The following is an 18,108-nucleotide window of genomic DNA, read 5'->3' as shown; positions in this document are numbered from 1 at the left end:
TTGAATGTTTCTTGAGGTTCCTACATTGTATTAAATATTGTGGGATATTCAAATTATTACATGACATAATCCCTTTCCTCCTGAAACTTTATAGATGTAGTTATAGCAATCAGATCAACACATCAGAAAATTTACTAATTGGTTCTAAATTATAGTCATTACATATATGACTTAATATGTAATAGTATTTGAGAAGCATGACAGGATGGGGAAGGAAGCATTGATGTGGGATCAGAAGCCTAGAGTTCTAATCTTCAGTGATATGTCATTTAGCCTCTCTGAGATTTGTTTCCTCACCTAGAAAATGTGCATCATAATTTCTGCTTTGCCTGCTTTGCAGGGCTGTTGTGAAAACAAAACAAACTAAGTTATGTGAAAGTACCATGAAATCTTTAGGGTACTATACAAAATCAAGGGGTTCTTGGTTAGAAGAGAAAGAAACCAAGAGGAGACTGAAGTGATTGCATTTGAAAGTATAATGGAGAGGCGAAGGCCAGAGGTTGAAGGTGAAGGAAAGGGATGAAATGAACCAGAAGAGACACAAGTTATGGATGGAGAGGGGAAAAATAAACCCTACACAAACCTTATGCGGTACAGATGAAGAAGCTGAGGCTTAGAGATCTTAAATAAATCAGCCAGGGACAGAAAACTAGTAAGTGTCCAAGCCGGGATATGAGTTCAGGATTGTCTGACCCCAGAGCTCTTACTCTTAAGCATTATGCTGTACTGCTGGATAAACAACAGAGACAAAAAAAAAAAAAACCCTGATTTCAGTATGTCTCAGTGAAGAGACAAAATCAACTATAACCAAGGGACATATTACAAATTATAGGAAAGAAGACTGATTAGGTTTTGAGGAGGGCTTTGGCAATTACTTGTATTGTACTTAGAACTTATTTTCAAAATGTAAATGCATTTTAGAATTTATTCTCATAATTACTCGAATAAATAAATATGGCAACTAGACTGTAGCACAGAATATTAGGTGAGTGATCCAAAGTTATACACCCACTAACAGTAAGGTTGGCACTGGAATTGAAATCCTGAAATTTTCAGGCTGTTGATCTACCATGCTGCAGTGATGGCCTGGAGAGATGGAGCCAGTGTTTTCTCTCACCCAGGACTACAAAGTGCAGGCAAGACATGCTAACCTTACTAGGCCTCTTTCCTTCTTCCCCTTCTGTCTTCCACCTGCCTTCTTGGTCTCCAGCATCAGTCATCTTCCCTGACCCGTATGCTCACCCCTCTAAGCACACCAGGTTGTGGGGCTGCACTGCTGAAGGGGCTGCCACTCATGCGAAGCTCATCTAATGTGCCTGGTGACCAATAAACATATAAAGTGCACCCTTCCTTTCTGAGTGCCATTATTCTACATGAATTTGAAGGCAAAGACTATAAAATTAAATTGTGTAAACCTTATTATATAAGGCTGTCTGAGTGTATTTTTTAACATTCCAGATATGCTGTTAGTAACAATAATTCATTTATTTCATGTTCTGAACTGTCAGTTTATATCGGAAAATCATGGAAGAAATTTGAGTTGTGAGTTGTATTATAATCTGTGGAAGAACTTCACATTTTTATTTTCCTGAAGCCCATTTTGTTTCCAAGTTTTGAGTTTTAGAAAAGAGAACCAATTTTTTTTTTTTTTTTTTTTTACTAATCTAATGATTCCTTTGTATTACTAATTATTTATAATACCTTAGGGATTATTTTTACTTCTTTCTAGCCTAAACTTGAGAAGAAAAGATATTTCCTCTTTGGGATGCTGTGTGGACTCTCCTTATTCAATTTAAATTTGGCTAACCTTCCTTTCCCACTGGCTCTGTATAAAAAACTTCTGAACCAAAAGCCATCACTGGAAGATTTAAAAGAACTCAGTCCTCGATTGGGGAAGTAAGTAAATATAACTGTTTTCTTCAGGACTATATCTAGTAAGTCTCCATTGTTTAGGCATAAATAATGTTACACACAGAGAGACAGATATGGTCTTCAATTTCAGTACTATATGTTCTCGAGAGGAATTTGAATTTTAGCATGATTTATAATTGAGTAAACCTTCAAAACGGAGAAAGGTTGGATGTTCCTCTAATTATTAACTAGTAGAAGAAACAGAGTTCTGACCTGGTCTCTTGACTTTATCCAGGTGGAAATAGTTGCTTCAGAGAGCACAATATACATACACAATATATATATTTGTACGGCCATATAAGGGTGTGTGTGTGTGTGTGTGTGTGTGTCTGTGTAAGTCTAATAAAAAAAATGAAAATATGCTCATCCTCCTAGTAATTGAGGGAATAAATAAAAATGAAATGTCATTTTTCTACTTACAGATTGACACTTGTTAAAAAGTTTTGCGTAGCGTTGGCAGAAAATTGGGAGAAAGGACTCTCTTCATGTGTACTGTTAGTGGGATAATACATTGGCTAGATATGTGCTAGAGCAGAGTTTCTCTGCCTTGGCAATACTGACTTTCTGGTCTATTTCATTCTTCATTGTGGGAGACTGTCCTGGGCATTGAGGGATGTTTAGCAGCATTTGGGGTCATACCCACCGGATGCCAGCAGCAATCTTCCCTCCAAATGTGACAACCAAAGAAGTCTCCAGACTTTGCCGAATGGCCCCTAGGGGACAAAGTCATTCCTGTTTCAGAATCATTGTCTAGAGGAAATAGCTCCTTTTTGTTATTTCCGCCAAGATGTAGCAGTGTCTATGTGATAATAGTGGTCCAACAAATGAAACTATAAATAGAGGTAAACTCTAGGGAAAGGGAGTGAGAAGGTGGAGGATAGGAAATTTATATTACATTTTATACATTTCTATATTGTTCACAATTTTTTTCCATTGAAAATTTATTACTTGTGAAACTTTATAAGATCAATAAATATAGTTTTTAAAACCAAAATTTTCATTAGGAGTTTGCAAGAAGTTCTAAATGATGATGCTGATGACATTGGAGACGTGCTTTGCCTACGCTTTTCTGTGAGTACTAATGAAAGCCAGATTATAGTTTAGCTTTAATCTATTTCTAAAATATAATTTTTGTTATAGTATCTTAAATATGGAATCCCTTTTTTTAATTGAGTCAGAGTCTCACTCTGTCACCCAGGCTAGAGTACAATGGTGCAGTCTCGGCTTACTGCCACCTCCACCTTCTGAGTTCAAGTGATTTTCCTGTCTCAGCCTCCTGAGTAGTTGGGACTAGACATGCAACACCATACCTGGCTAATTTTTGTATTCTTCATAGAGACTGGGTTTTGCCAGGTTGGCCAGGCTGGTCTCTAACTCCTGGCCTCAAGTGATCCACCCGTCTCAGCCTCCCAAAATGCTGGGATTACAGGGATGAAGTGCTGTGCCTGGACCCCAGGATCTCTTTTTGAAAGACATTTTACTTCTGTACCACAAGGCTCCCCTTTTTTTCTTCTCATTTGATACCTTCTGTCTCTATACTCTCAAATAAAATGAAGCTATGGTGATTATTCAACTAGTGTAAATAATGTAACAACTAAATAATTTAGGCATGAAAGCAATGTACTAGCATAGGATTTTTTACTTTCACATGTATTGAAAAGGTTGAACCACATAAAAAATTATTTAGCTCCAAGTTATTTTCAATTCTATAGGGGAAAATATATTGGCAATAATGATATTATGGGTGGTTGATTATTCAGACCTACTCTGGTGTTTGGTACCTAAATACATTTTGGTTACAGATACATTGGGACCAAAATGATGTTGATTTAATTCCAAATGGGATCTCTATACCTGTGGACCAAGCCAACAAGTAAGTTTTGACAGCTAGAATATCTGTTTTGAATATACTGTACATAAAATGTTGTATCACTCTACTTTAAAATTGTATTTTACTGGGCACAATGGTTCACACCCATAATACCAGCACTTTGGGAGGCTAAGGTGGGTGGATCACTTGAGGCCAGGAGTTCAAGACCAGCCTGGCCAACATGGCCTGTCTCTACTACAAAAATTAGGCAGGTGTGGTGGAACATGCCTGTAGTCCAAGCTACTCAGGAGGCTGAGGATTGCATGAACCCAGGAGTCCAAGGTTGCAGTGGGCCAGGATTGTACAACTACATTCCAGCCTGGGCAACAGAACGAGACTCTGTCTCAAAAAAAAAAACAAAAAAAAAAACAAAAAAAAGTATTTTCACTTCTCAGATGATTATTTTAGCTCCTAATCTTTTAGAAAAATAGAAGTTTTTAAAATAAAAGGAGAAAGGATTCAGGGTTCAATATTTTTCCTTTGTGGCTCTTTTTACTATTTATTCATTTAACAAATATTTTTGAGTCCTTATTCTGTACCAGACTCTATTATAGGTGCTGGAGATACAGTAGTCAAAAAGACAGACAAACTTTAGAGCTTAAATTCCAGTGGGGCAGAAAGACAATACACAAATGAATAATTCTTATTTTTAATAGAGATGGAATCTTGCCATGCTGCCCAGGCTGGTGTTGAATTCCTAAGCTCAGGCAGTCCTCACACCTCATCCTCCCAGAGTACTAGGATTACAAGTGTGAGCCACTGCACCTGGCCACAAATGAATTATTACGTATTATATAATGTTAGATAAGGATGAGCACTCTGAAGAAAATTAAAACCAATTAAGAAACTAGGGAGTTCCAGGTGGTGGTATGCTGGAGCTCACTAGTACCAGCTTGTGAAAGCTGATTGTTAAATTTTCAAAAATGTTAAGAGTTTATTATCAAAGTATTAGTAGCTGAAAATCAGCCATGGTGGGAATATTTACACCACAGAAATTGACCAATGCTACAAATGTGTGTCCTCTCCCTCTCACTCCTTTTCAGAGAGCTGGTTGTTAGACATTTACTAGCACACCACTGGTTACAGGGAAAGGCAGACAAGAGTTGATTTAGATAGGCTAGTCCACAAAGGCTGCCCATAGTATGGGAGACAATCATGTATCTGATGGAAATGCCTCCAGTAGCAACCCTGCCATTAGGAAATTAATCATTTAGTGGAAACGGCATCCTGTAATGTAAGACAGACCTTGGAGAAACAATTTTCACAAAGTGATATATGTTGTGAGAGGGAACAAGCAGAAGATAAGAAGGATCAACCCTGATAAAGTCTTATTTATATTGAAATCTAATGGATGGTAGAAGTTACCAGGTAAAGAAGAAATGCTGCATTTTGTGGCCTAACTACAAAAGAGAGACAACAAGACCTATGAACTAAAGGTCAGTATGACCAGAGATGAAAATGGGAGTGGGAGCCAGGCACCATGGTGCATACCTGTAGTCTCACCTACTCAGAAGGCAATGGAAGGAGGATTGTTTGAGGCCAGGAGTCCAAGTCCAGCTTGGGCAACAGAGGGAGACCCTAACTCTTAAAAAAAAAATCAAAATAAAAAAAGAAAGAAAATGGAAGTGGGAAGAGGCTGCTTGCTGAAACTGGCAAAGTCAGATCACTAGGGGAGGAGGTTGGGTTGGGAAGGCCTGTTGATCCCTGCTAAGACGGTTTGCAATTTACCCCAAGACCAATGAGAAGCCTTTGAAAGACTTTAAGCAAGAGAATGCCATATTCAGATTCATGTTTTTAAAAAATCTTCCTGACTGCAGTCAGGCAAGTCAGCCAAATGTTGTAAACCTTCTGATTATATTTTCTAAATTTCTTTCTTCTAGCTGACCAGTTTTTAGTCACAACACAACATCCTTGTGCTATGTAGAAATAATTTACTTTTCCTTTTCAATAAAAATGGTAAAAGGAACAGAGTATAGAATATTTTAGTCATTGGCCTTTTTTTCTTTCTTTTTTTTTCTTTTTTGGCTTCCCTCAAGGAAAGACTACATTTCTAACTATATTGATTACATTTTCAATGTCTCTGTAAAGGCAGTTTATGAGGAATTTCAGAGAGGATTTTATAGAGTCTGTGAGAAGGAGATACTTAGACATTTCTACCCTGAAGAACTAATGACAGCAATCATTGGAAATACTGATTATGACTGGAAACAATTTGAACAGGTAGGTGATACCTAAAGTGCCCCCAATTTTTTCAAAACAACTTCTATATATTCCATCTCCCTCAAGCCATTTTTCTCTTTCTCTTAAGAATTCAAAGTATGAGCATGAATACCAAAAATCACATCCTACTATACGGTTGTTTTGGAAGGCTTTTCACAAACTTACCTTGGATGAAAAGAAAAAATTCCTAAGTAAGTACCATGGCAATAGATGAACACATAATTATATATTTTTAAAAAGGTGCAGTCTTGTTTAGGATGAAGCCACTGAAGTGGCCTCATTGTCTGGGGTGACACCCAACGCTCTTTGTCTCACAGCCATAGAGATCAAGGACGTGGACACACACAAAGGGTGAGGGAAACTTAATAGGTGAAAAAAAAAGAATAGCTCTCTGCTACAGAGAGGGGTCCCAGAAAAATGAGTTGCTGATCTGTGGTGAAATGCAGGGGTTTTATAGATGAGCTAGGGAGGAGGCAGTGTCTGATCTACATATGGCATAAAAAACCAGTTAAGACCAGGGGTACCATCTGCATAGGGCACGAATCTCTGGCAGCCCCTACCTCAATCTTTTATCATGCAGGTAGGTAGCTACTCCATGAAGCTTATTTCTTTCTTACTGTGCATGTGCTAAAAAAGAGGGGAGGTGGAACCCCCATGGTGGATGTGCCTGGCCCCAGGTAGCCTTTCTATTATTGGTGGAGCTGCTGGTATCCTCCCATGCAAGCTTTCGGCCTTTTTTTTTTTTTTTTTTTTTTTTTTTTTTTTTTGTTTTTTTTTTTTTTTTTTTTTTTTTTTGAGATGGAATCTCACTCTGTTGCCTAGGCTAGAGTGCAGTGGTACGACCTTGGCTCATTGCAACCTCCACCTCCCGGGTTCAGCGATTCTCCTGCCTCAGCCTCCCGAGTAGCTGGGATTACAAGCATGTGTTGCCATGCCTAGCTATTTTTTTGTATTTTTAGTAGACATGGGGTTTCACCACGTTGGCCAGGTTGGTCTCGAACTCCTGACCTCAAGCGATCCACCCACCTTGGCCTCCCAAAGTATTGGGATTACAGGCATGTGCCACCACACCCGGCCCCAGCTTTCTTATCCATGTTTGCAGCCCAGTATTCCAGGGTGCTCTTTGTTAGAAAAGAAGTGATTTCCTGGACTACTTTTTGTTAGAAAGGGAGTTCTTCCGAAGACTCTTTTGCCCTCACTATCTGCCTAAAATAATTTCTTCCTATCTCTGTATCACCATTCTTGCTGGTAGGTCACATGTGTTAGTGGCAGAGCAAGGATGAGAACCCAGGCTCCCTCCCTTCTAGACCAGCATTCTTTCCTTTACTCAAGCCTGTTTCTTTTTTCTTTTTTTAATAGAGATTTACTATTTTACTAGTTTTTCTACACTGACTCTTTTTCTGCACCTTCTTTCCTCACTTCAGCTGGCTTCTAAGCCTTTTATCTCATGTTCCTATCTTCATCTAATTATCTAAGTCCTAAGATGTTAAAATGATGCAAACTATTTGTTTTATAATAATATATCATTTAGAAATAATAATAATGGCAATGACAACTGATAATAACAGCAGCAGCAGCAGTATTTCCTGTGTGCTTATTCTGTGCCAGGCACTATGCTGACTACTTTGTATCTATTACCTACCTTTTTCCTAATAGCAACCCTACGAGGTGGGTATTATTCTTTTTTTCCCATTTCAGAATGAGGAAAAAGAGGCTTGGAGCATTTAGTAGCTTTCCCATGTTCAGACAGGTGGTAAGTATGAGAACCAGAATAGAATCCATCAGGCTGACTCCAAAGCCCAGGCTCTTGACCACTAAGCTCTGTGGCCTCATGGTGTAAGAAGTTCTCTTGGTGGGAACCCTAAGGTTTTTCTAGGGCAGACTTAATGACTTCTCTCACCATCTTATCCCATTCGTCAGTTCTTCCTGAATTACACATTTTTCTTCTTGCTATTTTTTTTTTTTTTTTTGCTACTAAGGATGTTGGAGGACAATTCCAACTTGTTCATGGATCCAACCTATTTCTCTATTAGCCCAAGCTGCCTTTCTAATCGTCTCTCTTAATGGGAAACTTTCGATTCATCCCAATGGTTCAGCTGTCTGTACATCCTGTGAGTTCACTTCTTCCCACCTCTGGCTTTCTCCTGGGCTTTGTCCCCTGCCTTGAAAGCTCACCCAACTCCTCTCTTGAGAACTAGCCAGGTGTGGCCTGTGTGAAGTCTCCATGACCACCCAGCTTGGTGTCTCTCTCCCTGCTGAATCCTTGAGGCTCCTAATCTCATTCATCCTAGATGAGCTAAATAAACTTCCTTCTTGCTACTGTCTGTGCATGCATACAATTTTCCCCCAACTACACCATTAACTCATTGAGGACAAAGACCAAATGTCATGATTTTTCTACATTCAACATGGCCTAGGAAAGTTCTCTCTGCCTAAAGAAATTCAACAAATATTTATTGAATGAAGTGATTAACTTCCTCCTTTTTATTATGTTTTACTCTTTCTATAAAATATCTTAACCAAATTTTATTCCTTTCTAGTTTTTCTTACAGGACGTGATAGGCTGCATGTAAGAGGCATACAGGAAATAGAAATGGTATTTCGCTGTCCTGAAACTCTCAGTGAAAGAGATCACCCAAGATCAATAACTTGTCACAATATTCTGGACCTCCCTAAGTATTCTACAATGGAAAGAATGGAGGAAGCACTTCAAGTAGCCATCAACAACAACAGAGGATTTGTGTCACCCATGCTCATGCTCACACAGTCATAATTACCTCCAAGAGTCTCAGAGTTGGCTTTTTCATACTTGGATCCTTCTGTTCTTCCTTACACCTAAATAATACAAGAGGTTAAGGAATAGTAGTTAAAAGTAGTTGAGGGAGAGGTTAGGGGAATGGGGAGAGGATGGTGACTGTCAAAGGGCACAAAATCTCACACAAGACTGAGGCAGGAGAATAGGGCCTAGAGATAGGGATCTAAGGATGACTTGGACAGATTCCCTGAAGCTGAAGAGTCTGAATGCTGCCCTGCGATTGGTTCATTCAGGACCTTCATTTGCATAAGGCATCAAACCACATCAGTCTCTGACTGGCCATGGGCCAAACCTGCACTCTGGCCAATGACTGGTTCATTCCAGGACCTTCATTTGCCTAAGGAGCCAAACCACACAAGTTTGGGGTTGGCCATGGACAAATTCACCTCAGCCTCTAATTGGCTGTGAGCCAGTCTTTCATTTACGTAGGGTGTAATCATCAAGAAACCTCTACAGGGTACTTAAGCCCCAGAAGATTTTGCTACAAGGGCTCTTGAGCCACTTGCTGGAGCCCACTCCCACCCTGTGGCATGTACTTTCACTTTTGCTCCTTCACCGCCTTGTGCTCCAATAAATCCACTCTTTCACCACTTGTTCATGCATGTCGTTCAATTCTTTGTTCAACACACCAAGAACCTTATAAACCTCACTACTGGAACCCTTAACCCAGTAACATATTTTGGTGAGCTAGCCACAAGGTAAGCCCAAATTTGGGGATTTATTTTCTTTCACTCTATCGAGATTCCATTTGTGGCCACAGGCTGGAACTAAACTTCATATGGGACTCTCTCTGTCTCTCCCCTTCTCTTTCTTTCCCTTTTCCAACTTGGGACCCTTGGCAGATAACATTCTAAGCACGGGGACAACTGCAGGTCTCTTGCCAGGGCCACTCTCTGGTGAGACTCAAAGGTTTCTGTGTGTAAGCACCTAACCATCATCACCTACTTCAGGTGCAGAACTGAATCCTTTCCTTTTTAGTCCTTCAGCAGCTATTTCCCAGTAACTCCTTGGTAATTGAGGGCTACTAGCCAGTGCCACTCTCTGGTGTTGCCTGAAAGCCAAAGAGTGCACGGGGATAGCTGCTTGGCCTGGAAGGGGGAAGGATTCTTTTCTATCTTTCCTGATTATAGTTCCCGAGCCCTACGTGTGACACAATTGGCAGTGGCAACTTGTCGAGGGCGAATTCATACACGTTTCAGGTGGCTTTAACCCTTCTTTTCTTATGCTAAAATTCCCATGTGGAGTCAGCCCACCAGGGAATACAACAAATAGGGGCACAAGATAAATCCCTGCCACCATGAGGTCCATGTTTGTGCAATTATAATATTATATTTATTTGCTGCCTATGTTCGGATAACATGTTTAGACCAATTAGAGATGTCCCCCAAACCCAAAGGGCGAGGGCAATAGGCAATTGACTACGGAGGCCCCAAGGGCTAACATTAGCCCAAAAGTTAGGACCAATCACTTGGATAGGGAAAGTCCCCTGTTTCTTTTGTAAGGGACTTGATCTGTATCATTTTAGTTTAGCAGATCTGGTGCTAAGGGAAGACTCCTGGTGGAGACTCTTGGCTCATTGCATAAATTGCGCAGCAGATCCATGGGGAAATCTCTGCGCCTGGTTTATCTGGTACAGTCAGAGCGCACTATGCTCCCTTATTGAGAGGCCAGTCTCTAACAAGTTTAAATTAGGCAGTCTGCCATCCCTTGCCCTTCAAACTATAGTTACTACAATGGTTAAGGAAACTACTTGGAAAGAAACTATTGTGGCCAGCTATAGGGATGCCAAAACCCAAGGACTGCATCTAAGAATGAAGGGAATCATACTAGTCCATTGTCTATGAAGGGAAACCATTAAAAGTGGCACTGGTGCCCACCTAAGGTCGGAGATGTCTGACACTCTAAGACTACCCCAAAGGGGGTCTCCAATCCTAGGCTACAACTCTCTGAAGAGGAAGCCCCTAGGTGGAGGTTCTGAGGTCCAGCATTAAACGCTTCTTAGGGTATTTTCTCTCTTACAGAAAAGAATAGGAAATACTCCATCCATACGACCTGACTCCCTACTCAGCTATATCCTCAATAATTAGAACAAATTTGACTCTGACAATATAAGAAGGAAACACTTTTTTTTTTTTAATGTAATACCGTTTAGCCCCAGTATCCTCTAGATAGCCAGGAGCAATGGCCAGTCAATGGGAGTCTCAGTCATGATACTATCCTGCAATTAGTCTTATTTTGCAAAAGGCAGGGTAAATGGTCAGAAATACCATGTTTAAGGCTTTATGGCTCTGCATCAAAACCCTTCAATTTGTAAGGCTTTCAAAACTTGCCGTCAAAAATAAAAATTCCTAAAGTAGAACCAGATGTTATAGATGACCCTTTTCTGCAAGGGCCCCTCATTTCTGAGGGGGAACTGCAACCACCTCCATACAACCCCTTGCCAAGTGCTCCTGAGGATCAAACCCAGGAACAGGAGGCGGGAGCTCCACTAAATTCCCCATACACTTCCAGGGGAACACCTTATTCAATTCCCCATCCAGCTCTATTTCCCCTAAGGGAAGTAGCAGGAGCTGAGAGGCTAATCTAAATGGAGGCCCCCTTCTCCAGAACTGATATACAACAACATAAGGATAAGTTAGGAATTTATTCTCAGAACCCCAGGAAATTTGCAGACGGATTCCAAACTTTAACCTTAGCCTTATATCTCTCAGAAAGAAGTTCAATTTATCCTGGCAACTTGTGGCAGTCCTCTGGAGAAAGAATACATTTTTGAGGCTGCCTAATGGAAGGAGACAAATTGTTTGCCCAAAACCCGGAGGGCAATTACCTGGGGCCAGATACAGTCCCCATCACTGACCCTAATTGGAACTATAACAACCCTGTGGGAATGAACAACTGAGCCAAATTCCTTGAAGCTCACCCGGGAGGAATGAGAAAGGGAATGACTAAGACAATAAATTAAGAAAAATTACACAGGGTAAGGAAAGTATGTTTTATAGCAGGCTGGAAAAGGCTTTTAAAAATACAACAATGTGGACCCTTCTCTCCCAAAGGCAAAGTATTAATGGTACAGCATTTCATTAGCCAAGTTGCCCTGAACATTTGGCATAAAATCCAGAAGCTACAAATGGGACCACAAACTAATCAAAATCAGCTTCTTGATACCACCTCCATGGTATATAACTATTGTGATCTAGAGGAAATAGAAAGGGAATACAGTAAAGAAAAACAGCCAAAATTTTGGCAACTGTCATTGGTGATGCCCTAAATGTCCAAAAGACATTCAAGGGAAACCCAGAGTCACGAGGGCAATGCCGGCAAAAGCTCGTTACAAGTGCAAGGAAAGTGGGCACTGGGCAAAGGACTGCACTAAGTCTCCACTGGGCCCATGCCACCAATGTGAGGGCACCAGTCACAATCCCAGGCACTGGAGAATTGACTGTCCCTGGTACCACCAAGGGGCTCCATCAGTCAAAACTCTAACAGTGCGTAAGGAGATTGACAGGGCCAGGGGACATCATCACCACCACTTAGGAACCCCAGGTAACTCTGGATGTCATGGGAACCCAAATTATCTTGCACACCAAGCAGCAGCTTTGCTTTTTTCTGGAAATGGCTAGATTCTGTAGAATATAAATCCCAAATTTCAGGCACATAGCAAAGCTCCTTTATGAGACAAGGGGACCTTAAGATGAGTCGATGGAATGAACCCTACAAACGAGGGAGGCTTTCACCAAGTTAAAATGGGCTCTCAGCTAGGATCCTGCACTAAACATTCCAAACCTCACCAAGCCCTTCCTGTATGTAGCAGAAAAGAAAGGCATAGAAGTGGGAGACTTGACTCAGAAGCTGAGCACTGAACCTAGGCCCATTGCACACTTTTCTTTGTTTTCAGACGGAGTCTTGTTCTGTCTCCCAGGCTGGAGTGCACTGGCACAATCTCAGTTCACTGCAACCTCCAGCTCCTGGATTCAAGTAATTCTCCTGCTTCAGCCTCCCAGGTTTCTGGGATTACAGGCACGTGCCACCATGCCCCAGCTAATTTTTGTATTTCAATAGAGACATAGTTTCACCATGTTGACCAGGGTGGTCTTGATTTCCTGACCTCAAGAAATCCACCCACCTTGGCTTCCCAAAGTGCTGGAATCACAGGTGTGGGCCACTGCACCCAGTTGTTGGATAGTTTTCAAAGGAATAAGACAGGGTAGCCACCAGGTGGCCCAGCAAGCTGCAAGCAGTAGCAGCCACTGTTATTTTGGTAGAAGAAGCTATTAAAATTACTCTAGGTCTGTCACTAGGTGGAGGTATTAACTCCCCACCACGTAAAGTCAGTCCTAGAAATAAAAGTACATATCTGGATGATAGGAGAAAGATTAAATATGAGGCAGCACTCCTGGATAATCCAGACACTCTTAAGACCTGTAACACCTTAAACCCAGCTCTATTAGTCTGTTCTCATGCTGCTAATAAAGACATACCCGAGACTGGGTAATTTATAAAGGAAAGAGTTTAACTGATTCACAATTCCCCATGACTGGGGAAGCCTCACAATCATGGCTGATAGAAGGCAAAGGAGAAGCAAAGTCATGTCTTACATAGCAGCAGCCAAGAGAGCACGTGCAGGGGAACTCTCCTTTATAAAACCAGATCTAGTGAGACTTATTCACTATCATAAGAACAGCATAGGAAAGACCCACTCCATGATTCAATTATCTCCCACCAGGTTGTGGCAGGCCAATTCTCTCTGATAATCACACAGACAGGCCTGCATAGCACTCCAGTTACAAAGACAGATTTCCACAGCACTGCCTTAACATTGAGCAAATAGTTAAACCTAGGGAAATCGGTGCCCAGACATGAAAGCTAGAAATGAAACATATGGCATATCTTCAGTAGGAGTCTTGCATTGGCTTTTCCCTAACCTGGAGCAAGTCAAAATAATAGAGACACTCTTACATTCCTAGTGCCAGGACCCACCTCGGGTCAATGGAATCGGAGACAGTTCAAGGTAACAGTGGCAGCTGTTTGAGTAGATTCATTAAAGAATCTAAGGCAGCTCTCTGGACCAAGCTGTAAAGGAGATAAGATAGAAATAATCTCTCTGGTACCACAGTAGACAGGCCTTGATGGTACTGGGGCCCTTTTAATCAAACTTAGCAAGCATTTTTTGCCTCTGACCTTCAGTTGAAACAAAATTACTTACAAATACACTTGGCAAACGCTACACTGCACTTAGGCACATAACCCCAACCTATACAAGCACTAAGAAAATTCTAACACTTTGAGTTGGTCTGCTGGAATTATCTCCAGCCTTCTCCCTGTATCCAGTTACATCAATAAATTCCATTATTTCCTAGTTTGTCTGCTTCTCCTTATTGGGCCTTGAGAAAATGCAGCCAGACCCAGCTTGGTTCTGGAAACAGAGTCCCTCCCACAACACATGGAAATTATGGGAGCTACAATTCAAGATGAGATGTGGATGGGGACAAACCATATCACCAGCCGAACTGCTACCTAAGGGCACAATAACCAATCATTCCTGTGAGCAGATTATTGCACACAGATATGTGAGCCAGGCTGATATTTTAGATCAGCCTCTTGCAGACCCTGAGGATAACTGGTTTACAGGTGGCAGCAGCTTTGTACTAAATGGGGAGCACCAAGCTGGATATGGAATAATGAACCACACCATTTTTGAAGTCCAACTACTGGCCCCAGGCACATCAGCGCAAAGGCTGAGATCACTGACTGCTGGCAACCTCCCTATCCTACTACCAGCACTTGTCCAAAGATTTCATGGAAATTTTGGATGACATTGCTCCAAGTATTGTCATCATACAAAATCAAATAAGTTCCCTGGCAGTGGTCACTTTGCAAAATAGAAAGGGACTAGATAGCCTAAGCACTGAGAAGGGAGGCTTATTATGTCTTTTCCTAGAGAAAGAATGCTGTTTCTATGTCAACCAATCAGGAATATTAAAGGATGGCATCTAAAAACTAGCTGACCGGGCCGCTAAGATATGACAACAGCTGTCGGAATCATGGGGCTCTTGATCAAGGTTGCTGGGCTGGGCATCATGGCTCCATCCCCTAGCCAGCCCATTACTAATGGTTATACTGGCCCTGGTCTTTGGATCATGTTTGCTAAACCTTTTAACCAAGTAAGTTCATTTTCTCTTGCCTAGAAACCATTTAGCTTCAGATGATTGCATAAGAAGGCTTCCAGGCAGTGCCGTGTAAAGACACCACGTACGGCCATCAAAAGTTTACCTTGTGTCCACAAGACAAAGCAGGGCAAGAGTTCTGTGGTCCCCAGTAGGTAGGGCCAGTGTGCTAAATCAGCAGGAAGCAGTTATAGAAGAAAAGACAATCAGTCTCTCTGCCTCCCATAAAGATTTCTAGGGATCATGTCTCTTAAAGGAAAATGAGGCAGGAGAATAGAGTTCAGAGATAGGGAATCTAAGGATCACTTGGACAGACTCCCAGGAGCTGAAGAGTCTGCATACTGACCTATGATTGGTTCTTTCTAGGACCTTCATTTGCATAAGGTGCCAAACCGCATCAGCCTCCGATTGGCCACAGGCCAAATCTGCACTCTGGCTAATGATTGGTCCATTCTAGGACTGTCATTTGCATAAGGCACCAAACCACACCAATCTTGGATTGGCCATGGGGCAATTCACCTCAGCCTCTAATTGGTCACTATCCAGACCTTCATTTACATAGTATGTAACCAATAAGAAACCTCTAGAGGGCACTTAAGCCCCAGATGACTTTGCTACCAGAGCTCTTGAATCACTTGCTTGAGCCTGCTCCCACCCTGTGGAGTGTACTTTTGCCTTTGCTCCTACGCTATCTTCCACTCTCATAAATTCACTCCTTCACCGCTTTTGTTCAAATCTTTGTTCAATGTGCCAAGAACCTGGACACCTTGCCATCAAAACACTTAACCCAGTAACAAGATGAATATATTCTTTCTTTCTTTCTTTCTTTAAGACAGAGTCTTGCTCTGTTGCCAGGCTGGAGTGCAGTGGCGCAGTCTCGGCTCACTGCAACTTCCGCCTCTGGGGTTCAAGCAATTCTCCTGCCTCAGCCTCTCAAGTAGCTGGAACTATAGGCACGCACCACCATACCCAGCTAATTTTTGTATTTTTAGTAGAAACGGGGTTTCATCATATTGGCCAGGATGGTTCGATCTCCTGACCTCGTGATCCGCCTGCCTAGGTGCGTGAGCCGGCCTGTTCTTTTTTTTTTTTTTTTTTTAGTTCATTTGCACAGTGTGGTAAATATAGTTAACAATACAGTATTATACATTTCAAAATACCTAAGAGAGTAAATTTCAAATGTTTTCACCACAAAAATTGTTAAGTATTTGAGGTGATGGGTGTGTGAACTAGCTTAATTTAATTATTCCACATTGTTATTCATAAATTATAAGATCATTTTGTTCTCCATAAATGTATACAATTATAAATTGCCAATTTACAATTTCAAAAAAAGAGAATTAATTGAAAAATCGTTGGCTAAATAATAAGAAATTAATCAAGAATAATTTTTTTCTTAAGAGACAAGTTCTTACTATGTTGCCCAGGCTGGTCTTGAAATCCTGGGCTCAAGCAATCCTCCTGCCTTGCCTCCCAAGTGCTGGGATTACAGGTGTGAGCCAAAAATAATATTTTTAATAAAGCAATATTTTGTAAAGCAACATGTCCTATATCCCTGACCTTGCTATATATATATATTTTTTATTTAGGAATATCTGTATAGTTTTTATTTTAGCAAAGTGCCGAATAATTTATTTGAAAAATCTGAATGTTAAGGGATTCATTAATTCATTGAATAATTACTTGTAGTAGGTACTGTGTGGCAAGAACCATTCTAAAGGCACAAGCATGCGAGCAGGCCATCGATCAGTGGGACAATGTGGAGTTTGTCTAGGGCAATCGGAAGAGAGCCCAGGCCGCTCAGGGGCTCAGCTCTAGGAGAAAACCAACTCCCTTCTGGCTCCCCAATCTGCTGAGAGCTACTTCCACTCAATAAAACCTTACACTCATTCTCCACGCCTATGTGTGATCCAATTCTTCTGGTACACCAAGGCATGAACCAGGGATACAGAAAGCCCTCTGTCTTTGTGACAAGGTAGAGGGTGTAACTGAGCTGGTTAACACAAGTGCCTATAGACAGCAAAACTAAAAAAGCACACAGTAGCACAGCCACTGGCACTTCAGGAGCTGTAAACATCCACTCCTAAAAGCTGACAGAGTTATTAAAAGAAAGTTCTCAGCCAAAATACAAAGGGGGGGTCCTGCCAACAGGCTCCTACATCACAGACTGAATACCAAGCCACCATACACAAGCTGAAGAGGCTCCTCCCTGCTTTATAAGGCTGAATTCCCTGTGGCTGCACCCCATTCTCCTGGTGCAGGCAGGCCCCCAGTCCCTTGCCGGCATACCAAAACAAGGCCCTCCCCAGTATTCCTCAGCTGCACAAAAGCTGTGGGACAGCTCAGAGATTCTCTGGGGACCCTCCCTTATCTGCCTCCTGCATCTATCAATACTATAAAGAATAATTAATTTTAAATATAATGAAGACCAAAAATTATAAAACTTCTAGAAGGTAACAAATGAGAAAATGTTATAATCTTAGTTTAGCAAAAATCTCCTAAGTAGGACAAAAAAAGGTATGAACTAGGTAAAATTAAAAAATGGATAAATTACATCAAAATTTAAAACTTTCATGCTTCAAAAGACACAAAATGAAGAGGCAAGCCACAGATAGGTAGAAAACATTTCAAAATGTACAGCTAATAAAGAATATGATATGAAACATACAAAGAACTCAAATATATAAATAACTCTTAGACAATAAGTAAAGCTAGCTAATAAATGGTCAAAAGATTTGATTACACACTTCACAAAGAAGAGATTCTCCTGCCTCGGCCTCACGAAGTGCTGGAGCCTCACAAGCAGGAGCCCAGGCCCAGTGTTGTCAGTCGATTTCCAATGACCCTTCAGAGAGCAAAGGGGAAGTTTTCTCCTGTTCCCTGTAACTGACAGGCCCATCAATTGGTGAATGGATAAATAAATTGTGGCATATCCACATGATAGACTATCATTCAGCAATAACACAGAGGAATGACTAATGAAACACAGTAGGATGAATCTCAAAGCATTGTGCTGTTTTAAAAGCCAGACATAAACCACCACTTAGGTATGGCTCCGTTAGTTGGACATTCTAGAAAAGGCCTAAAACACATCACTGTTGCCAAGCACCCAGGTGTATGTAGCAGGG

General features: G+C 41.2%; 1 protein-coding gene across 6 annotated transcripts in view; it reads left to right on the top strand.

Moving 5' to 3' along the window:
- The window catches only part of HERC6 (HECT and RLD domain containing E3 ubiquitin protein ligase family member 6), a 67,069-nt gene extending 57,660 nt beyond the window's left edge, over positions 1-9,409 (top strand). The window contains exons 18-23 of one of the 6 annotated variants that reach the window (XR_005202894.1): positions 1,730-1,896; positions 2,916-2,982; positions 3,714-3,784; positions 5,870-6,001; positions 6,090-6,192; positions 8,542-9,409. Coding sequence is in view for 3 of the 6 variants with exons in the window: in XM_017545102.2 (XP_017400591.1) it covers positions 1,730-1,896; positions 2,916-2,982; positions 3,714-3,784; positions 5,818-6,001; positions 6,090-6,192; positions 8,542-8,774 (825 nt within the window). In the remaining 3 variants the exon portion in view is untranslated. Of the gene's footprint in view, positions 1-1,729; positions 1,897-2,915; positions 2,983-3,713; positions 3,785-5,817; positions 6,002-6,089; positions 6,193-8,541 lie in introns of those variants that run through there. The other 5 variants (XM_017545102.2, XR_005202895.1, XM_017545106.2 and 2 more) reach the window with 5 other exon arrangements.
- The last annotated feature ends 8,699 nt before the right edge of the window (positions 9,410-18,108 follow it).

Source organism: Cebus imitator, unplaced genomic scaffold, assembly GCF_001604975.1.
Source record: "Cebus imitator isolate Cc_AM_T3 unplaced genomic scaffold, Cebus_imitator-1.0 Scaffold177, whole genome shotgun sequence".
Lineage (NCBI taxonomy): Eukaryota > Metazoa > Chordata > Mammalia > Primates > Cebidae > Cebus > Cebus imitator.
Note: the sequence above shows the minus strand (reverse complement) of the source record. Positions and strands in the feature narration are given on the sequence as shown.